The 18,573-nt window shown below is 40.9% G+C and overlaps 2 protein-coding genes across 2 annotated transcripts; one reads left to right on the forward strand and one right to left on the reverse strand.

Annotated features, from left to right (window-relative positions):
- The first annotated feature begins 66 nt into the window (after nucleotides 1-66).
- LOC306767420 (rho-related GTP-binding protein RhoB) lies at nucleotides 67-2,776 on the forward strand. Its single transcript, XM_079255411.1, has one exon. It carries the CDS (start codon nucleotides 204-206, stop codon nucleotides 792-794), a length of 591 nt encoding a protein of 196 aa, XP_079111537.1. The 5' UTR covers nucleotides 67-203; the 3' UTR covers nucleotides 795-2,776.
- Nucleotides 2,777-4,358: 1,582 nt separating this feature from the next.
- On the reverse strand, nucleotides 4,359-18,084 carry LOC306767657 (apolipoprotein B-100-like; the record flags this gene model as incomplete). Its single annotated transcript, XM_079255731.1, has 26 exons — nucleotides 17,980-18,084; nucleotides 17,652-17,696; nucleotides 16,814-16,926; nucleotides 16,574-16,719; nucleotides 16,310-16,457; nucleotides 15,758-15,910; nucleotides 15,512-15,636; nucleotides 15,335-15,420; nucleotides 14,800-15,244; nucleotides 14,579-14,693; nucleotides 14,342-14,488; nucleotides 14,011-14,222; nucleotides 13,710-13,929; nucleotides 13,432-13,605; nucleotides 13,140-13,343; nucleotides 12,859-13,026; nucleotides 12,551-12,756; nucleotides 12,211-12,381; nucleotides 11,976-12,106; nucleotides 11,658-11,859; nucleotides 11,373-11,545; nucleotides 11,103-11,278; nucleotides 10,869-10,984; nucleotides 10,373-10,746; nucleotides 5,576-10,272; nucleotides 4,359-5,477 (listed from the first exon to the last, which is right to left on the reverse strand). The coding sequence occupies exons 1-26, from the start codon at nucleotides 18,032-18,034 to the stop codon at nucleotides 4,359-4,361; spliced, it is 9,921 nt and encodes a 3,306-aa protein (XP_079111857.1). The 5' UTR covers nucleotides 18,035-18,084.
- Between the last annotated feature and the right edge of the window lie 489 nt (nucleotides 18,085-18,573).

Below are 18,573 nucleotides of genomic sequence, written 5' to 3' on the forward strand. Positions count from 1 at the left end.
TTTAGGAAACCACCCTACGCTTTATAAAGAGGTCGCAGTGGGGACTGGTAAAGGTTGTGGAGTCATTCTGGGAAAGTTCCTGCTGGACAGGGCTGATCCGTGTCAGAAACGAGTTTAAAAGCCAGAAGGCGGTAGGAGGACGACAACAACAGCACCACTGCGTTTGGATGCGGCATTTGAAGAGGAGCTAGGAGACTGCACCCATGGCAGACATACGAAAGAAACTTGTGGTGGTAGGGGACGGCGCATGTGGGAAAACGTGTCTCCTGATTGTATTCAGCAAAGATGAATTCCCCGAGGTTTATGTGCCGACTGTGTTTGAGACATATGTGGCGGACATAGAAGTAGACAACAAGCAAGTCCAGCTGGCTTTGTGGGACACAGCTGGACAAGAGGACTACGACCGACTTCGCCCTCTCTCCTATCCGGACACAGATGTCATTCTCATGTGTTTCTCCGTGGACAGCCCGGACTCGTTGGAAAACATCCCCGAAAAGTGGGTGCCTGAAGTCAAACACTTTTGCCCAAATGTGCCAATCATTTTAGTGGCCAACAAGAAGGATCTACGCAACGACGAAAATATCAAGAACGAGCTGTCTCGGTTGAAGCTGGAGCCCGTGAAAACGGAGGACGGCCGCGCCATGGCCATGCGCATTGGCGCATATGACTATTTGGAGTGCTCTGCCAAAACCAAGGAGGGGATATGGGAAGTGTTCGAAACTGCAACACGTGCAGCCTTACAAAAACGAAGAACACCACCAGCTGGATGTCTGAATTGCTGCGTTTTGATGTGACTCAGCCCAGTCTGGAGGGCTTAGACGTGCAGACAAAACGTTTCCTTCCGCTGGGGTCTGTGTCTGGACATGTGCGGCCTGTGACCGTGGTTTGGACACTCCCTTGAAATCAGACGACCTTGACTGAACCTAAACCAATGACTACCAACAAGTTGTGTTGAGCTGACTCGAATATCATCTGATATTGGGGTGTGTATGTGTGTGAAATGCAGTGGTTACAACATGTTCTTTGTGGATCGCCTGATCCCAGTCTGACTAGAGGAGGGGTAAAAAGAACAAATCACAAATGTTTTTTTTTTTTTTCCACTGGGAGACTGTTTATCCCCTCTGCTATGGACATGGCCTTATCCAAGGCCCAGTTGCCAGCCAAGACGTCAGCTGATCTCTTTTGTATTTCAAAGTGTTTGGGTTTGTCACAGCCTTAATTATATGCCACACTTTGTAAAAACAAGCAAAGCAGAAATATTGCACTGTAATCTCTGTCCATTTCGTGTTATAACATGACTGTGTTTGTGAAATTCTATAGTATTTTGGTCACAACAATATTAAGCATAAATCAATGCTTTTGTATTGTTCCAGGTGTAATTTTATCCCACTTTTACGTTATACAATGCACAGCTTAAGTTTACAGCTATTTGGAATCTGTGTTGGGAACCACATCCTAAGTTTGTTTTCATTTGCACAGTAATAAATGTTTTATTTATAGTTGTCATGAAAAATGGTCCAGATTTAATTGCAGAGAAATCTCAGAGTCACAAAAAGGGCTAAATGCATTGTCAATTAATTAAAATTACTTTTTCTTTTTTTTCTAAGAATGGTTTTTTTTTTTTTCATGCCTAACTGTGGTCAAATTGAAAGCTGGACCTTACAATTCACTTCAATCAAATTATTTGAAGCACATGCAGTCAGTGAGCACCATTGTTTCTGAGACTTAAGCATCTCAACTGTGACTTGGGAGACGTGTTCAACCATTTATATTTCACTACATGTTGTTTTGCAGCTCTACAGCCATTGCTATGAGTGATTCACTCGCTCCTGTCAAGAAACTGCTTTTGAGGCAACAGCACATGTTTATTAGGGATTAAGCCATTTCATGGCAATTTTAACAAATCACTTTTAGTATCTTATGGTAGGTTATTGATAACATTGTCCTGGAACAGTTACACAAACCTAAATAAGAGGTTTTAAAACTAAATGTGATCTAGAAGTTTTTGACACTTTAAACTTGAATTGCGATTGGCAGAAAACGCCACTTAATATGAATTTTAATGTCTTCCATTATGACAGAGAATGTACCTCAGATTTCTTTTAAATAAAAACTTTATGGGGATTTAGATTGATGTATTTGAGTTAACCTTTCATAGTTGTGGAATAACTTCAGCTCATCCGTGGCTTTAAGTATTGTGTAACTCCTCTCTTGCATGGTGCTGGGAGTGCTGGTTCAAGTGACAGCTATGAACATCAATTAAATACACTGTTGCTACACTGGTGATCCAGGGTAAAACCCTGTTGGATTAACTGTTATAGTTCTTTCAATGGTTTCCCTAAGACAAAAAAATAATAATTTTAAACATAGATGTGTTTTTTTGTTAAGCAACAAACCACAGCGATGATAGTTTTCAATTTAAAGTTTGGATCCTTTAACCAGCCAGAGTTACAATGCTGTAAAAGTCACATTCCCCTCTGCCTTTTTTTTTTTTTTGCTGACTTACAGGACAGGAATGCATTGTGCTGGACTGGTTAATTTTCCCACACTGGCCCCCTTGTGTGCCTCTGATTTGCAGTGTTGCTACACAGACTAGACATTGCAGTTTTCCTCTTCTTTATTTGGTTAAATCCTGGTGAAGGAAGACACTAAATGGACTCAAACCGTTGTGTTTGTCGAGACTTTCTATGGTAGACTGGTACATTTGAACAATGGAAATTTTGTGAGGGGAAAAAAAAACAATACAGAGTGTAAAGGAACATGTGGTGCTGTTCTGGAAACGCCAATAAAAAAGAAATCAATGCTTGTCTACTTTTCCAGTCTTTTTTCCTCGTTTTCCACATATAAATGGTTCTTTCAACAAACGGTTTCATTTACAAGTATGTGACGGAGGGATTTTTTTTATAGTTGGTCTGAATTTGCTGCATTGTTATCTCTGCTTTCATCAGGATATTTTTCCTGAGAAATTTTATTTAAACCTTATGATAGTGTAAAGATTTTAATTATGTCCATTTCATGCTGTAAAATTAAGAGCAGTGTCAACCTTTTCAGTGATAACATCTTAACTGGTAAACCTTAAAATGAGCACTGATGCACTCTTGACAGAATAGTGCACTTATATTTATTTACTTTGTTGCAAATGCAAGGTAGTAAGTTTTGATAATGGCTGCCTATGGTTAAGAAAATATGCATGACTCATTTATTTCATTTTAAGGCTCTTTTTGTGCTAAAAGCCCCAAATTTGTGCTATTCATGCACCTATCAGAATTGGCTTTATTGCCTTAAAGACTACAATGAAATTTGATGCTTACAGTTCATTTTCTAAAGCTGATGGGGTTAAGCATGGAGGCATGATGTGTGAAAAAGGGGAGTGTGTGTGCATGCCAGAGGCAGTTGCAGAGATTATGAGGGGGGGGGTGCATGGAGGTCACAGCTTTTGAATGAAAGTTGCTCCTTCTGCTGGATCATAATGTCTTGAACCTCTTCCCAAAAGGTGGCAGTTCAAATGTTGCATGTCCTGGGTGGGGTGTGTTCCTATTTATACTTTAGGCCTTCTTCCGCAGTCTGCTGTTGTCTATTAAATAAATTTGTGGAAGTTCCATATTAATAATGTGCTATAGGCGGGCCTCCTTTGTGCTCTGCAGCTCTGCAGTTAGCATACTGCACAGTCATGGAACTCTCAATGACATATAAATTCAACCTCCGCAGGAACTTCTCATGTCTTCTTCTCATTTCTAATGTCAAAGGTTGACTCCTTTGTTTTGAAGATTTAGCACAATGCCATTGCTCACACACCACTTTGTGAGATGTTCTACCTCGTGCCTGTAAGCTGCCTCATCCTCTTTTTTTTTATGATAAGAAAGGATGCCACAGATACTCATGCTATTTTTTGCCTCATCTAAATTTAGACAAGATGATACTAATGGCTTGGCATGTGGAAGAGGTGTATTGTGGATTATTTTTAGTTTTAAAGACATTTTATGTACTTTTTTTTTCAATCTCGGTAAGGGAGCAAGTTACGATTTTACAAGGGTGCACAACTCATATCAGAGAACATTTGCTATCAGAAAACAGGCTTTTCTATTCTATGTAAGAAATACTCAGAGATGTATGCAGTACAAATTGCATTTATTGATATCCACTTGGGTTTTTAAATAGTACATGACACAAAGGAAACAGAGGGAACAGAACAATTTTTGACTGGAAAACAGCAAAGAGGCAAGCATAACAGGATATCATTGTGAACACATAGCTTAGTTTTTGTCATGAGAATACATTGACTATTATGTTGGTGGCTACAAATGAAAAGTAGTTATTAGAAACACTATTTTAAGTTTTTTTTTTTAGCTCATGGTCACTTAGTTGAATCTGGCAACAAATGGTAAGGGAATGTCAATATCTATCTTTCGGTCATCTACTCTCACATATGATTTAATGTTCTTGCTTGCTTCTTGGAGGCTCCTGATGACATTGTTATGGAAAGTGTTAATGCGTTTTACTGAAGAATCAATCCAAGACTGGATGTCGGCTCTAAACTGTTCACTGGACATGTCAGCCAAAATGTGTTGTATCTTATCTGCCACAGATTTTAGATATTCCACTATGATTCTGTGGATTTCTTCAACCTGCTCGACAACATCAGTCAGAATGCGGGAGTTAACAGCATCGTTGTACACATCGGTCACAAAGGTGGACAGGCTCTCTACATTCTGAGATTTAAGAGTTTGGAGAACCCTCTCACTTTGTTGAATAGCAAACCTCTGGAATGCTGCAATTTTCTTAAAGATTTCCTCCAACTGGATTTCACCAAGTTTTCTCACCATCACAATCACCTGATCCTGGACTTTCCTCAAAGCTACCAACAAGTCATCAAGAATTTCTTTCCCTCGGACAATGTGATCAGAGCCTGGAAGGGTAAATTCGATGGCTTTGAATGCATCAATGACTGCCGCAAACATGGAGGCAAAATATTCTGGAATCTTTTCAAGAGCTTCCTCTGTTACATCAGCAGCAAAAGCACTAAATTTCTGGTAGACCTCAAGTCCAGAGAGTCTCTTTTCATAGCCAGGGATTTGGAACTTGGTCTCACTTAGGAACTTAACAATAGCATCAAGAACTTGTTCAATTTTTCTTTGGTACTCATTGAGAATCAGAATGGTATTATCTGAGGCAGTTGCCATAAGATCAGAGGGATTTACTGTGGCTAGGTAGTCAGTAACCCTGCTGAACATTGCTTTACCCTGCTTTCTAGCTTTTTCAAATGAACCCTTAAGGGATCTAATAAGCCTGCTGATCTTTCTGTTTGTCATGGCAGCAACATCAGACAGCATATCCGTGGTCATGGGCACATGTTTCTTCAGCTCCAGCATCATCTCATAAGGCATCTCTGTGTTCCATGTTGTCTGAAGGTTCAGCTTTTCAGAGTCCATCACAGACATCTTCACACCAAAAATGTCGACATCTTTTGTTGGCTCAGTCTGTTGAAAAATAAATATGAAATATTGTGAGACATCTTTAAGAAGACAGTCAGTGGTTTTTAAATTAAAAGAAGGAAAAATAATAAAAAATTTCTTACCGGGTAGCGACCATAGACTCTTGCTTTCACTTGTGCTGGCCGTTTGGTCTGCATCTGAACAGCAATGTGTCCCGCAGATGGAGATGACATTGAGACAACAAGACCTTCCACTGGATTTCCAGTTACCACCTGGTAGATTTCCTTGGTCGAATGAGGTAGATGGACCTTGGCTGAGTTGGTGATGGATGTCTCTGCATTTTCAAAACTTAAGATGAAATCGCTTTCATGGTTTCCCTCAAATAGGACGTGTCTTACAGACACAGCAGAGGCCATTTTAAATTCACCCACTGTGTTCACATTGGTGGTTCCCTCAATTTTTCCAGTCAATATCTCAAAATCAGAGGTTGAAGAGGCATCCAGTTTGATCTTGAGGCCGTCCTGGTTGAGGATGCTGGCATCAGTTTGGAGGGTGGCAATAGCTGTTTTCATGTTGAACTCATAGATCAGATCGCCCATTCCGGGGATTCTGATGCTCTGAACCTTGGGCAGGGTGATTTTGGGGATGGTGATCTTGCTGAGGGCAGAGGGAACATGCAGGGTGGGCATTGTGATCATGGTGACATCAGGCACAGGAATTGTGAATGAGGACATCTCAATATTCATCATTGGAACTTTATAGGCTGGAATTGTAATGGTTTTAGGAAGCTCAATGCTGTATTTTTGATACTCTTCCTTTGCTTTATCATAAGATGAAGCCAGGATGGTAGCAACATTATCTTTGCTGATCAAAGCTTTCTTGTGAAGTGCCTTGAAGTTGGCATTAATTGCATTTATGACTGGATCCATATTAATGTCAATGGTGATCATCTCAGGGTTCTTAACATACTTAAACTTGGACTTCATGTGAAATGTTTGCTGAGTTGTGGTGAAAACGAAGAACAGACCAGTATCTTCCCAAAGTGAAAATTTTTCTACTTTTGGGGTGGTCATGTCAACAAATGGCACAGTTATTTCAGGAATGGTGATAGGCTTTGTCAGCATATCAAGATCTCCTTCCCCATCGATTTGGGAAGCTATGTTAATTTCCTTCTCACCATTTTCCATGGAGAAGAGATGGGAGTATTTGTACTGGTTGAATTGAGCCAGGCCTGTCCAGCTTGCTTGGTGCACTTCAGAGTTCAGGGTAAATGTGATGTCATTCTGGAGATCCACTTTTCCAGTCAGCTTGAAAGGAAGAAAAACTTTGGCGTTTCCCTTGTTCTTAGTGTCAAACATAAGTTCTGTAGGTGTAATCAAAGCAAGGGCAGAGTTTGAGAGTGTGCCTTCAATCTGACCATCCAGTTCTGCCTTGTGAGTGGCAGTGAAATCAATTTTCATGTCTTCAACTTTAGCCTGCAGCTTGACCTCTGCAATGCTGCTTTTCATGAAAGGTGTTTCAGTCTCAAACTTGGCCTCAATGATGGCATGGCGATAAATGCAAATATCGGCAACAACATTTTGATTAATCTTGAAGAGCTTGCTGCTTGTCTCTCCAGTGAAGGTAACTTTGGCTGTGTGGAGATCAAAGGTAACCTCCATGTCACTCTTGTGGTTTGCCTCATCAGAGAAGTCCTGAATATCATATCGTTCACTTGCCATGTTGTTAAAGGTCAGGCGGATGGTACCAGCTTGAAGCCCAAAGACAGTCTTTTGATTAACGACTGTTTTGGAAAAGATGTTGAAGGGTGGCATGTTGAGGTCATGGTTGTAGCTTGTCTCCATGGTGGCAGAAACACCATCCTCCGTGGCAAATAGTAATTTATTGACAAGTTCTGCAACGTAGAGCTCAGTTGTTGCTTTTGCTGTGGTTTCAGCAGAAGCTTGCGCTGATAGGCCATAGAGAGTCATTGTTGCCTTGTGGTCAAGTGTAAAGGAGGACTGGTCAACCTTGATGTTCTCAGTGATGGACAAATGGCTCATTTTGGGGGCAGCAAAATGTGCGCTGGCATCCACAGTAAAGTCAAGGACTCTTAGAGTGGAATCGGCCTGTGAGTTGAGGTTCATTTTGAACTCTGGTGTTTCTGATGTGACTGTGGTGTTCTCCAGCTCAGCGGTGGTCCTGAAATTGTAGTGAGGTGAAACAATTCTGAACTCAGAGTACAACTTCCCAAAACAGGGAACCTTGCTCATCTCTGCCATTTTTTCCCTCAGCTCAATGGAAAATGTTTCATAATCAAAGGATCTGAATTTCTGGATCATTCTGATGAAATAGTCACTCATGTCATCAATCAGTTGTTTGAAGTCAAAGGAATATAGCTCATTTGCAAGCTCTTTAACAGGAACCATAACCTTTTTCAGCAAGGGCTGGATGTCAATTGACCTGAAGACATCGAATGCATGCTGAATCTTTTCTCTGACCTGAAACTGCTTCATAATTTTGACAACCTCATCCATGAAGCTGGCAATAATTTTTTCCACCTCATTGCTGGAGAGAAACTCTTCTATTTTGGCATATATCTCATTGAGCCTGCTAGGAACATTATATTTCTTGATCATATCTCTCACTTCATCCTTGATATGTCTCAGCAGATCCATGGCTTTGTCTGTTGGGAATTTGGGTGCCAGCTTGGTGATGAAATCTTCCACAGAGCTGATAAACTTTCTGAGATCTTGAACAAAGAGGTTGAAATCAAAATTGTCAATGACCTCCTTCAGTTCTGCCACTTTGCCCTGAAACTTGGCACTGATCTTGTATCTGGTGTCGATGTCTCTGAGCATCTCAATGCCGTGATCCATCACTTTCATCACAGTGGTCTTCATGTGTTCAATTACAACCGGCAGGTGCTCGATGAATGGGATCTGGATGAAGTGGCTGTCGCTGTTCTTGTCATACTTCACAAATCCAGAGATGGCATAATCCTGCTTGTTCTCACTGAAAAAGGGAGTTGAGACAGCTCCTTTCATTTCAATGCCCATTCTCTCTACGTTGTTATAGGCACTCATTTCTTGGTCAAAAGTGTGCTCATTTACTGCTGATGTCATCTGCAGTATGACGCTTTGCTCTTGGAGGCTCAGCATGCTGTTGAACTTGTTGTCCATATTGGTCTTGATTGCGGGCCTGCCCTCCATTTCATGGCTGGTTGAGGCTCTGTACTCAAATGACTGCGTAAACAGTGTGGGTTCTGCTTTCAGGAGAAATTTGCTGTAAAGTTCACCACTGTGTTCCCCATACAGATACACTGCACCATTTGAGTTGAAAATGGCATCAATGTTGAGAGTGAAGGGTGCAGCAACAGTTTTGACAGTGCTGTCTAGACGAAGAGATGGTGAGTTAAAGTTAGCCACATTGTTGAACTTGACAGTAAGACCAGCAACCTCTACGTCAGTGGTATGTGTCATGTGGGACCCCAGGAGCTTTCCGTTGGTGTTGCACTTTGCAGACAGGACCATGTCAACAAACTTGATTTCATAAGTGTGCTTGAGCTCTTCTTTGGAGAAGGCTCCCATCAGCATTCCAGCCATTTCGATGTTGTAGGGCTCTGCCTTGAATAGGACATCATTCACAAAGTTAACCGCCATCACCTTCAGGTCATTTTTCACAATAGCTGAGGCAGTGAAACGCTCCATGCTGACTGTGATGTCATGCATGTAGGAGTTGCTATTGTCAAAGAAGTTGTCAGTCTTGGATTGGAGGGTGAAAGATCTCAGTGTCAGAGAAAGTGAATTGGTATTATCTGTTCTCATGTCCCTGAAAGATCCAACCATGTTGTTAGAGAGGACCAAGCCATTTTCATTCAGTCTGAGATTCACTCTGCTCCTGCTGTTGATGTCAAAGAGGTTACCCTTGAACATGCTGTTGAGATAGACTTCTGTGCTTGCAAGCTTTCCCTCAACAGTGAGCTCTGCTTTGTTTTCACAAACGGCTCCTTTTGTTTTGAGAGACAGAGTGGCGCCAGAGGTGTCCACTCCACCATGGAAAATGTTCTCAAACGTCACAGGGCTGTGCTGGGCAGTTGTGGTGCAGCTGGTGGTCAGACCATTTGTGTTCAGGGTCAAAGTTGCTTTGTGGGAAGCAAGGCTTGAGAAGATGTTCATGGAGGCATCAGCATTTATCTCCAAGCCAGAGGGATTCAAGGCTCCAGTAAGCAAGGAGTAGGCACGGTTCTGTGTATCATCAGCTTGGTTCTCTATTCTTAGGATTGCCTGACCTTCAGAGACGGAGATCTCCAGCTGGCTGCGATGCATCTTCTCATCAGCTTTGGTCACAGAATCAGATTGAATCGAGAGCTTGGCATCCTTCAGGTTGAAGGTAATTTTAGTAGTGTGCTTGATGGGCTCACAGTTCACATTGGTGTTGGACTCAAAAAGATATTCATCATTTTCATATGATGCCTTAATCTTATGTACAAGCTTTAGGATTTCAGAAGTCAACCTCAGTGTGCTTTCCATCTTTGCTTCTTTCTTGGCTGGCTCAACCGTGAAAGTGTGAAGATAGGTAGTGGACGCTGTCATGGGTCCAATAGTCACACTTCCATCTGTGTTGATATCTCCAAAGAGCATGGTGGAGTCTAGGGTCAGCTGGGTGGTAATGGTCATTGAGGTGTCCAGACCTGAAGGTGCTTTAGCATGCACATTGTAGCGACCGGTTGTCAGCACATTGTCTGTGACAGCAATGCTTTCCAGCACACTGAAACCTGTGGTGATGAGCATGTGTTTCAGCAGTCCGTCAAGTGTGAGTTCAATAGTTTTCTCTGCTGTGTCCGTGATTTTGGTGGTTCCTAAAAAACAGAAAGATCAGTACAATAATAATTAGTTTCAACTGCTTCAGTGATATTTAAGTTATAAAAATATCAATACAACAGAATAAAGCTAAATTACCCTCAGCTGAGAAGGAAAGAAGTTTGATTGGACTTTCAGCCATGATGCTAATCTTTGCCACGTAGGTGGGAGAGTCTGAAGTGCTGTTACCAGCTGTAATCATTCCCTCCCAATCATAAAAGTTGCTGTTGACCTTGGCAGACACTTCCATCATTCCCATCAGGGGCAGGGTGAGATCACATTCAGTGGGGATGGTAAAAGTTGGAATCTGGATTTTCTGAGGGGAAAGCTCAAAGTCCAGCTGAGGCAGGGAAATCTGTGGGGAGGTGATGACAGGAGGTATCCTCAGCTCCTCTGATGATTTTCCTCCAAAAGGCAGTGGGATGCTGATCATGAAGCGGTTCTTGTTGAACTGGTATCGGAATGTACTTTCACTGGTGAAAAGATAAAGTAAAATGTGTTAAATTTAAATAAAAAAGGAGGAAGAAAAAGTTCAAAATGTTTAATCAGGATAAAGCTGATCAATTTAAACACCTGCTGATCTGAATATACTTACAAATTCATGAACAGGTTTTCAGGCACTGCTGGGATTTCCACCATAGCAATTTGTTCCTTCAGATTCACAAGATAAGGAACATCAGCTGAGATCTTGTCCATCCACATACTGCTGGCCTAATTTAGAAATAGAAAGAAAAAATATTAAAATGACTTCACAAGGTGAAAAGCAGAAATAAGAAATGAAGTTATTATAACAGTTTTGCAACATTTCCTATGAAAGTCTTCTTTTTACCTCAATTCCCTTGCCGAAGATGTGACGCAGTTTCATGTCGGTGTTAATAACCTGGTGATCCATGACATCCTCTGCAAACTGCCTGAGCCAGATCTGGAGGGCTTCAGTGTAATGCACTGGGATCCTTGTATCCGCATTCATGTTGGACATAAGCTGAATTTCAGCCTGTTCTTCGCCTTAAACACAAAAGATTTAGCTGGTTAATTCAACGTTTAATTCGGAGATTGTCCGTGTTTGAAGATGTTTAATACTGATCTATAAAAAATGTACCATATTTGAAGGTGACTGCCTGAATGGAGTTGACTTCTGGGAGCTTCACGTCACTCTTGATCTGCATTGTGAGTCCCTGAGCCTTGGTCATAGTAGCACTGAAGGTGGCATCAGTCCTGAGAGAGGGGACCAGCAGCTGGACCTGCAGCAGGCCATCAGTCATGGCCTGAAGCCTGGAAGACAGAGAAAAAACAGTCAGTGCCTGCATATGAAATAAGTCTTGACATTACGGAAATCACAGCAACAAGAGGTAGATTTCTAAGGGTGATCAAATAAGTTACTCACTTGGCTTGGCCAATCAGAGTCAGCTGGGGGACATTCTTGTTGGAGATCTCAAGCGTGAGGGATTTACCCTTCACACTGTTGTCTGTCATGCCGAGCCTAACACCAGCCTCAACATCAAAATCAGGGATCTGGACTTTGGTGGTGAAGACGTTTCTGTTCCTGTTGTATTTCATGGTAGCTGTTGCCTCTGTTGGCTGAGAACCTGAAAGAACAGAATTTAATACAACTTTTGATCTGCATCCGAATGTTGTAAATCCACAAAATGAGAAGGAACACTATGGTTTCCAAAGTTTGATTCAACTTTTTGAAATATTTTACCCTCAGCTCGCAGTGTCATTTTCAAAGAATCAACTTTCTGGTGACCATCTTTTCCTTCACTGAGGAGCTCGTAGGCAATGGTGGCTGTGTACTCAGAGACTGCTTTAGTTGGCTTGATGTCAACAGCAAACCTACAATAAAATAAAGTCTCTGCTGAGTTTTTCACATACACCTTCAGCTGTGTGTCTACTATATAACTGTAAATACTAAACATGAATTAATCAAACTAACTTACAGTGTCTCTCCATTCAGGGGGAAGTAAGGAGCAGTGGACTTGTCAACATCACCAACATGAAGTCTTTTTGTGCAGTATTGGACTCCAGAGAAGAGAGGGTGGCAGCTTGCCTCACCCAGTCTGTGTGGGATGACTGGTGCATGTCCACCACCCACAATCATCACGTTGTTACTATTAACACGAGAAGCAAAATCAGTTTTAACTTTTTAAAAAAATTTTAGAACCTGAGCCCTTAAGTTACACAATCAAAACCGAATCGCAGTGTTTGCCATCTTTGGCCAAGGCTTGAAGTATATACTCTGTTATGCATGAATATGACTTTTTTTATGAGTTTTGTTACCGGATTCTGAAGAACTTGGTGGTGCCCTGTGGAGCAGGGATGGAAAGTTTGACCTGGTTTTCCTCCATGGTGATCTTAGCGTTGAGGGTGCTCTCATGGTACATGCTTGTATGCATCTCAACAGATGAGTCAACAAATTCAGGCACGTAGACACCCATCTGGGTCACAAACTCAACTCCAATTGAAGGACTGAACACAAGCTCTTTCTGTGAATATAAACAGATTGCATTTGAAATTGGATAAGTTGTTAAAATATGACAAGGCAACCACTGTTACAAACTACCATTTAGAAATAAACTTAGTTGTACCATTCTTGGAGCAAACTGAAGGCCTCCTTTAGCACCAGGTGCGAAGGTGCCAGACAGACCAAACTTCAGAGGCATGCCAGAAGCTGTTGGTATGATGAATTTGTTGTCCATGAAGATGTAGTGAGCAAACATCTCATTGTCAGTGCTTGATATCAGCTTAGCCATGGCCTGGGAGAAAAAAAAAAAACCCCAACAATTTTAATCTCCCTGTGGTAATAAGAAAGTTAGACAACCATAGTATGTATATGTATACTGTATATATAAAAAGTACAGAACAATACCTGAGTGGGAATCGTTCTCATGAAAATATCTGCATACATCAGTGCATTTTGGGCAATGTACTTCATGTCGCTGCCCTTGATGTAGCCGAGTTCAGCTCCCATGATCCTCAGATAGGCCATGGCCTCTGGGGTATCTTGACTCTGCAGATCTTTTACCAGCTTGTTGAAGTTGCGGACAATTTCTCTCACAAGATTATCCGGAACCTTATTGGAAAGAGTCATTATGTCAGCTGCGGTGGAAATTTTTTAAAATGATAAAATTAATCCGAGCTGAATATAAATAATAATGTACCTTTTGTCCTTCTGATTTCAGGGGAGCAACCCATTTCTCCAGAACTTCTCTGACCTTTGGTGGCATTTTATCCTCAGCCCAGTACAGAGCCTTGGACACAGTGTCAGGGAAGAAGCCATTCTGTCCAAACAGAGCCTCAATGCTTGGCTCAAAGTTCTTTCCATCCATGCCAAACTACAAAAAAAAAAATTGTCTTCATTGAACATTTTTTTAAAGACTGGTCAAAATTTTCTGAGAACTACACAATAAAATATCTAAATGTGTCACACTCCACAAACCTCCCAAATGTCCATGCTGTAGCCAAAAGCTTTCAGTGTAGTTTCCAACAAGACCTCCCTTGGCAACTGGTTGCTAGGGTCAAAAATGACATTTCCCTCAATGCTGGCCAGCATGCTTTCATGTGCTACGCCCAGCTTGTAGTTGCGAGATTTGGTGGTGTAGTCATTGTGTGTGGCAACATCAGTGCTCTGCAACGCTTCCAGGATTTTCTTCCCAAGCCTGAGGTACAGGTAAAGGTCATGAAGTCAGCACAGCACTTTAATCATTTAGTTTGAGATAGTAAAGGCAGCTTATTCTCACGTTTTCATCTCAGACTCAGTTGAGGAAATGATGTTGTAGATGTGAGAGGACACAAATGCCTTGATCTGCATGTTTTGCTCCTGTGTGAGAAGCTTCTTCACCGTCTCAATGTCACTGTCCTGGGGGTTCCTCATCAGAATCAGATAAGCTGCCAGGCGTTTCTGCACAGCACCCTTGGGGTACTGGCTGACTCTCTGGAGGTTGGAACGAATCTGGACAGAACAGCAACAGTTATTATTTCCATTGTCACAATTTCTCACCATATTTTGGAGACATCCATTGGAAAATAGAAAAAAAAGGAAACATTCATGTGAACCAGGAAGTTAGATACCTCATCTGTCACAGACATGCGCCTGAAAGCCTGGATGGCAGCCAGCTGCACAGACAAAGTGGTTGCAGGTTGTCTCATGCACTTCAGCATAGTGGTCTTAATAGTGGGGTCAGCAGCCTCCATTGCATCTCCCATGTTACCAATAACCTGGTAAAAAAAATTAGCAAAGAAAGTCATTAAAATGATAAGAATGGACGTTTGCACAAAAACACGTGCATTTTGCTGTTGATAACTTACCCGTAGGGCCAGGAAGGTCAGCTCTTTTTCTCCTGCACAGTCTTCACCCAGAAGGGAGCCCATAAACTCGGCGACAGCTGTGATCTCTGGGGTGATTCCTTCAGCCTTGTACAGTCTAGAAACAAACCCAGACTCTAGTGATAAGCTACAGATTTACAGCAAAATAAATACATCTTTTTGCACCAGTAGTGAGAATAACTTTTCAGATCTTATTCACTTACCTCCTGGCTGCATTGCTCAAGGCATACATGATAGGTCTGCTCTGTTTGTACCGAGCCATTGCCAGCAAGTCTTTCACCATTGTGCGAGAGGGGTTAGACATGAGTCCCAGGGCGTAGACAATGGCATCAACCTCAAGAGCAGCGGTATCAAAGGTCCTCAGAACTGATATCATGGCACTGGTGCATTCTGGGGTACCACACTGAGCAAGAGCTTGCCATGTTAGAGCACTTGAGATGTCCATCATCTCATCAGCAGTGGAGACCAAGATGTCAGCTTTCAGGCCACGGAGCTGAGACACAAGCTCGTGGAAGAGTCCAGCACGCTTCTCGCCCTCGGTGGTCTTAGAGAGATCATTTAGCTTCTGCATTGTGGAGATGGCTGCATCCTTGGTCAAGGGTTTGTCATCAGTTACATCCATGGGCAGGTGCTTGAGGTTGGCCTCATCTGTTCACAAATATTGCCGTCATGGTAAGGGACATTTTCATTACACGAAAAATGTTTTTACATATTATTTTTTAACAATGAAGCACTCACTGTGGTCAAAGATTCTGTCATTGATCTTAGTCATCTCCTTCAGAGTCACAGTCTGTCTTACCATCACAGAAATTCCATATTCATTCCTGTTTATGGGGAGAAGAGTTGCAAAGTTTAAAATAGAGGACAAAGATGGGAAATGAGCCTTAAAATTTTTTTCATTCTCTTAAAACCTACTTGTGGGAGAATGGCAGGAAGATGTGTTTCTCTGTGCAGGCTCCACTGGTCATGTGCTTCATTTGGTTGTCGAACTTGTAGTTACAGGTCTGACTGCTGCTGATCATCTTGGACAGAGGGTAGTTCTAATAGAAAGACAGCAGCATATCTTACTTAGTGAGATGATGAGGTGACACACAAGACCATTTACTTTTAATTTCAGCTTTCTGTTTAAAAATAAATGAGCAAAGTTGTCTGAACTCTCACCATGCCAGAGATGATGGCCAGAGGACTGGTGTCTTGTCTCCGGGCAGTGAACCAGTCACATGCAAACAGGTCCCTGCTGATGGTCACGTCAGTAGCAATGTCCACTCTGGAGTTGACGGTGAAATCAGTGGAGCACACTCCATGAACTGTGGGCTAGCAAGGATAAGATACCTTGTCAATATTTGAGATTTTTTTTTAAATGACTCAGGAACCAAGAAGCAAGAGTTAAAGGGGTGTAAAATGTGCCTTCTGTCCTTTGCTATCTTCCTAAATCAGATAATCAATGAATCTGAAAGATTAACCCCCATTGTGGGAGCAGGTGATGCCAACAACAAGATAAAGTTATCTAGGACTTTGACCTGCAGCTGAACATTTTCACAGTGAGAACATGATGTTACATGAGTGAATTTATCACCAGTGTTTGGGGCAGCTTATCAGCTCATTGTGCAACTCATTTGACTGTTCACAACAGCACCACATATTCAAGCTCTGCTTGGCCTGAATAAGCTGGAATCTATAAATAATAAATGACAAAAAAAGAAGAAGAGCTACCATTTCTTTGTTCTCCTCCTCGTCCATGTCAGGCACCATGAGAGCAGAGACGATTCCCCTCTTGATGTTCAGGATGTTGATGGGCTCATCATCCTCAGGGTAGAGTTTGACGTCAGTCTGTCCTTCCACCACAATCTTCAAAGGGTTCCTTTTAAGATGTACAGATCAAGATCATGACATTTAATTTTTTCTTTTGTGTCGCTCTACTGTTCCCAGATGTTACACAAAAACACAGAGACATTTGGAAGTCTTTCCTGGACTTACTTGGCCATTTCAGTTTTGAAAGCTTTAGCTTCAGCAGCAGGGCGGTACACTGGCTTCCTCTCATCATTCACTTCAAAGATCTCAGTCAGAGAACAGTCAGTTGTGCGAAGGATGAAACTACACATCTGGGGCACGTCCACCTCAACCTGTGCAGAGCATTAAATATATTTGTCACTTCAGTTTTACATTCAGCAACATTTTTTTTATTTTTTCAGTCATGCGGATGGTTGAGATACTTACTATGCAAGAGACTTTGCTGCCGCTTTTCTTGTCCGTCGCTCCATTTACACTGTTAAAGGTCTCAGTTTCATAGTTGTAGACAAACCGTTTGAAGTTCTTGTATCTTTTGGCCACTGCAACCCATTTAAAGCATCAGTTTTGTGAATCCAGTGTTAGTGAATACTTTCAGACATTTTGTCTTTTAAAAATATATAGGACTCATTAGATGTTTAATTACACAATACTTTATTTGCACATTTACATATGAATATTTTAGAGAAGACTGATAAAAAAAAAAAAGAGAATGTGCTTTTGTTAGCAAGCACGCTATAGAGAAAAAAAACTATTAGTTAAACTTTTTTATCAGTGACTTCATATGTTCTGAGTAAAAAAGTTGATAGATTTTTAAAATGCACGTGTTTAAAGAAAGAATTTTATCATCATTTTCAGGCTAAAATTACCAAGTAATGTATCTCCTATGTTGACACTAAAATCTCAGATAGATGAAATGAGCAGATTCGCTGACACTTTCCCTCTAAAATACTGTAATTTTTTTTTTTGTTTTTGTTTTGAGTTTATGGAGGAGAACAGTGCCAAATTGAATAAATAAATATAATAAATAAATAAATAAATAAATAAATAAATAAATAAAATTTGCCCATTTCAGATCAGTGATAGAAATGTACGACTTGAAAAAACATTTTGGAAAACTTGCAAGATAATCGTAAATCTTCATTTTAATAATTATTGACAGAAGCTTTACTGCAATATTTATTTTTCCATATGGGAAAAATGGTTTTGCTTTCTTAAACCATTTGAGTGACCTCTTATTAAATAATAACAAGAGTGAAAAACTTACAAAAGCAAACCGGGGATTCTTCTTCAGCACTTCCCACATCTTGCTCTGCAATGGATGAAAAATTAGGAAAAAAACCCCACAAAACCCCACCTACCATTTAAACTTAACGATAACAATCAATCCATATAAGTGATAAATCAGTGTTTTTAAAGATAATTAAAGTTTTATTCATGTTTACTTTGTCTTCTAACAACCAAACACCAAATTCTGCAGTTGTGAAATACTTATACGAAAATTTGTCTACATTTTACAGGCTGAAATACATTTTACTTTTGTTCCTCAAATAACTTAAATAGTCTTTTAGCTTCCCAAAAAACACGGTACTTACGGGCTAGTGTGTATGTGCCCAGAAGCAGCAAAAGGCAGAGCTTGGCACCCCACATGATGGGCTTAGCTCTGGGCAGTTAAGGAGAGTCTCCCTCTTTCTCTGAAGACTAATTCTTGTGCTTGTGTCTTGATGCTTTTATAGACCTCCAGTCTTACTGTAGGTGATTACCTGGGACTTGAAGATATGTCGCCCTGGTTCCAAAGTCTGAGCAGTCCTTGTGGCAGGACAAAGGTAAAAAGACTTGTCTGTCAGCACTGGGTGGGGGAAGTAAGCATGATTATGTTAAATGATTCCTTGTTCTACTATTTGGAATTATGATTGATTTAAAGTAAATAATACATAACACTTAACAGAATTCCATACATTATTATAACTAAAAACAAAATAATCATATCCATTTTATCTTAAAGAAGACATCTTGACATTATTTTAATCAGATAAGGCCATATAAAGCTAATATATTCTCCTCAATCACTAACTTTTATTGCTTGTTTCTTGTACTCAAAGAACAGATACAAATGAACCCATTTATTAGAATAATTTCTCTGTGAAATCACTACTATGGGAGTTGTGTTTTTCATTCTAAATGTGAGA

This window comes from Telmatherina bonti (assembly GCF_933228915.1).
Source record: "Telmatherina bonti genome assembly, chromosome: 16".
In the NCBI taxonomy this organism is placed as follows: Eukaryota; Metazoa; Chordata; class Actinopteri; order Atheriniformes; family Telmatherinidae; genus Telmatherina; species Telmatherina bonti.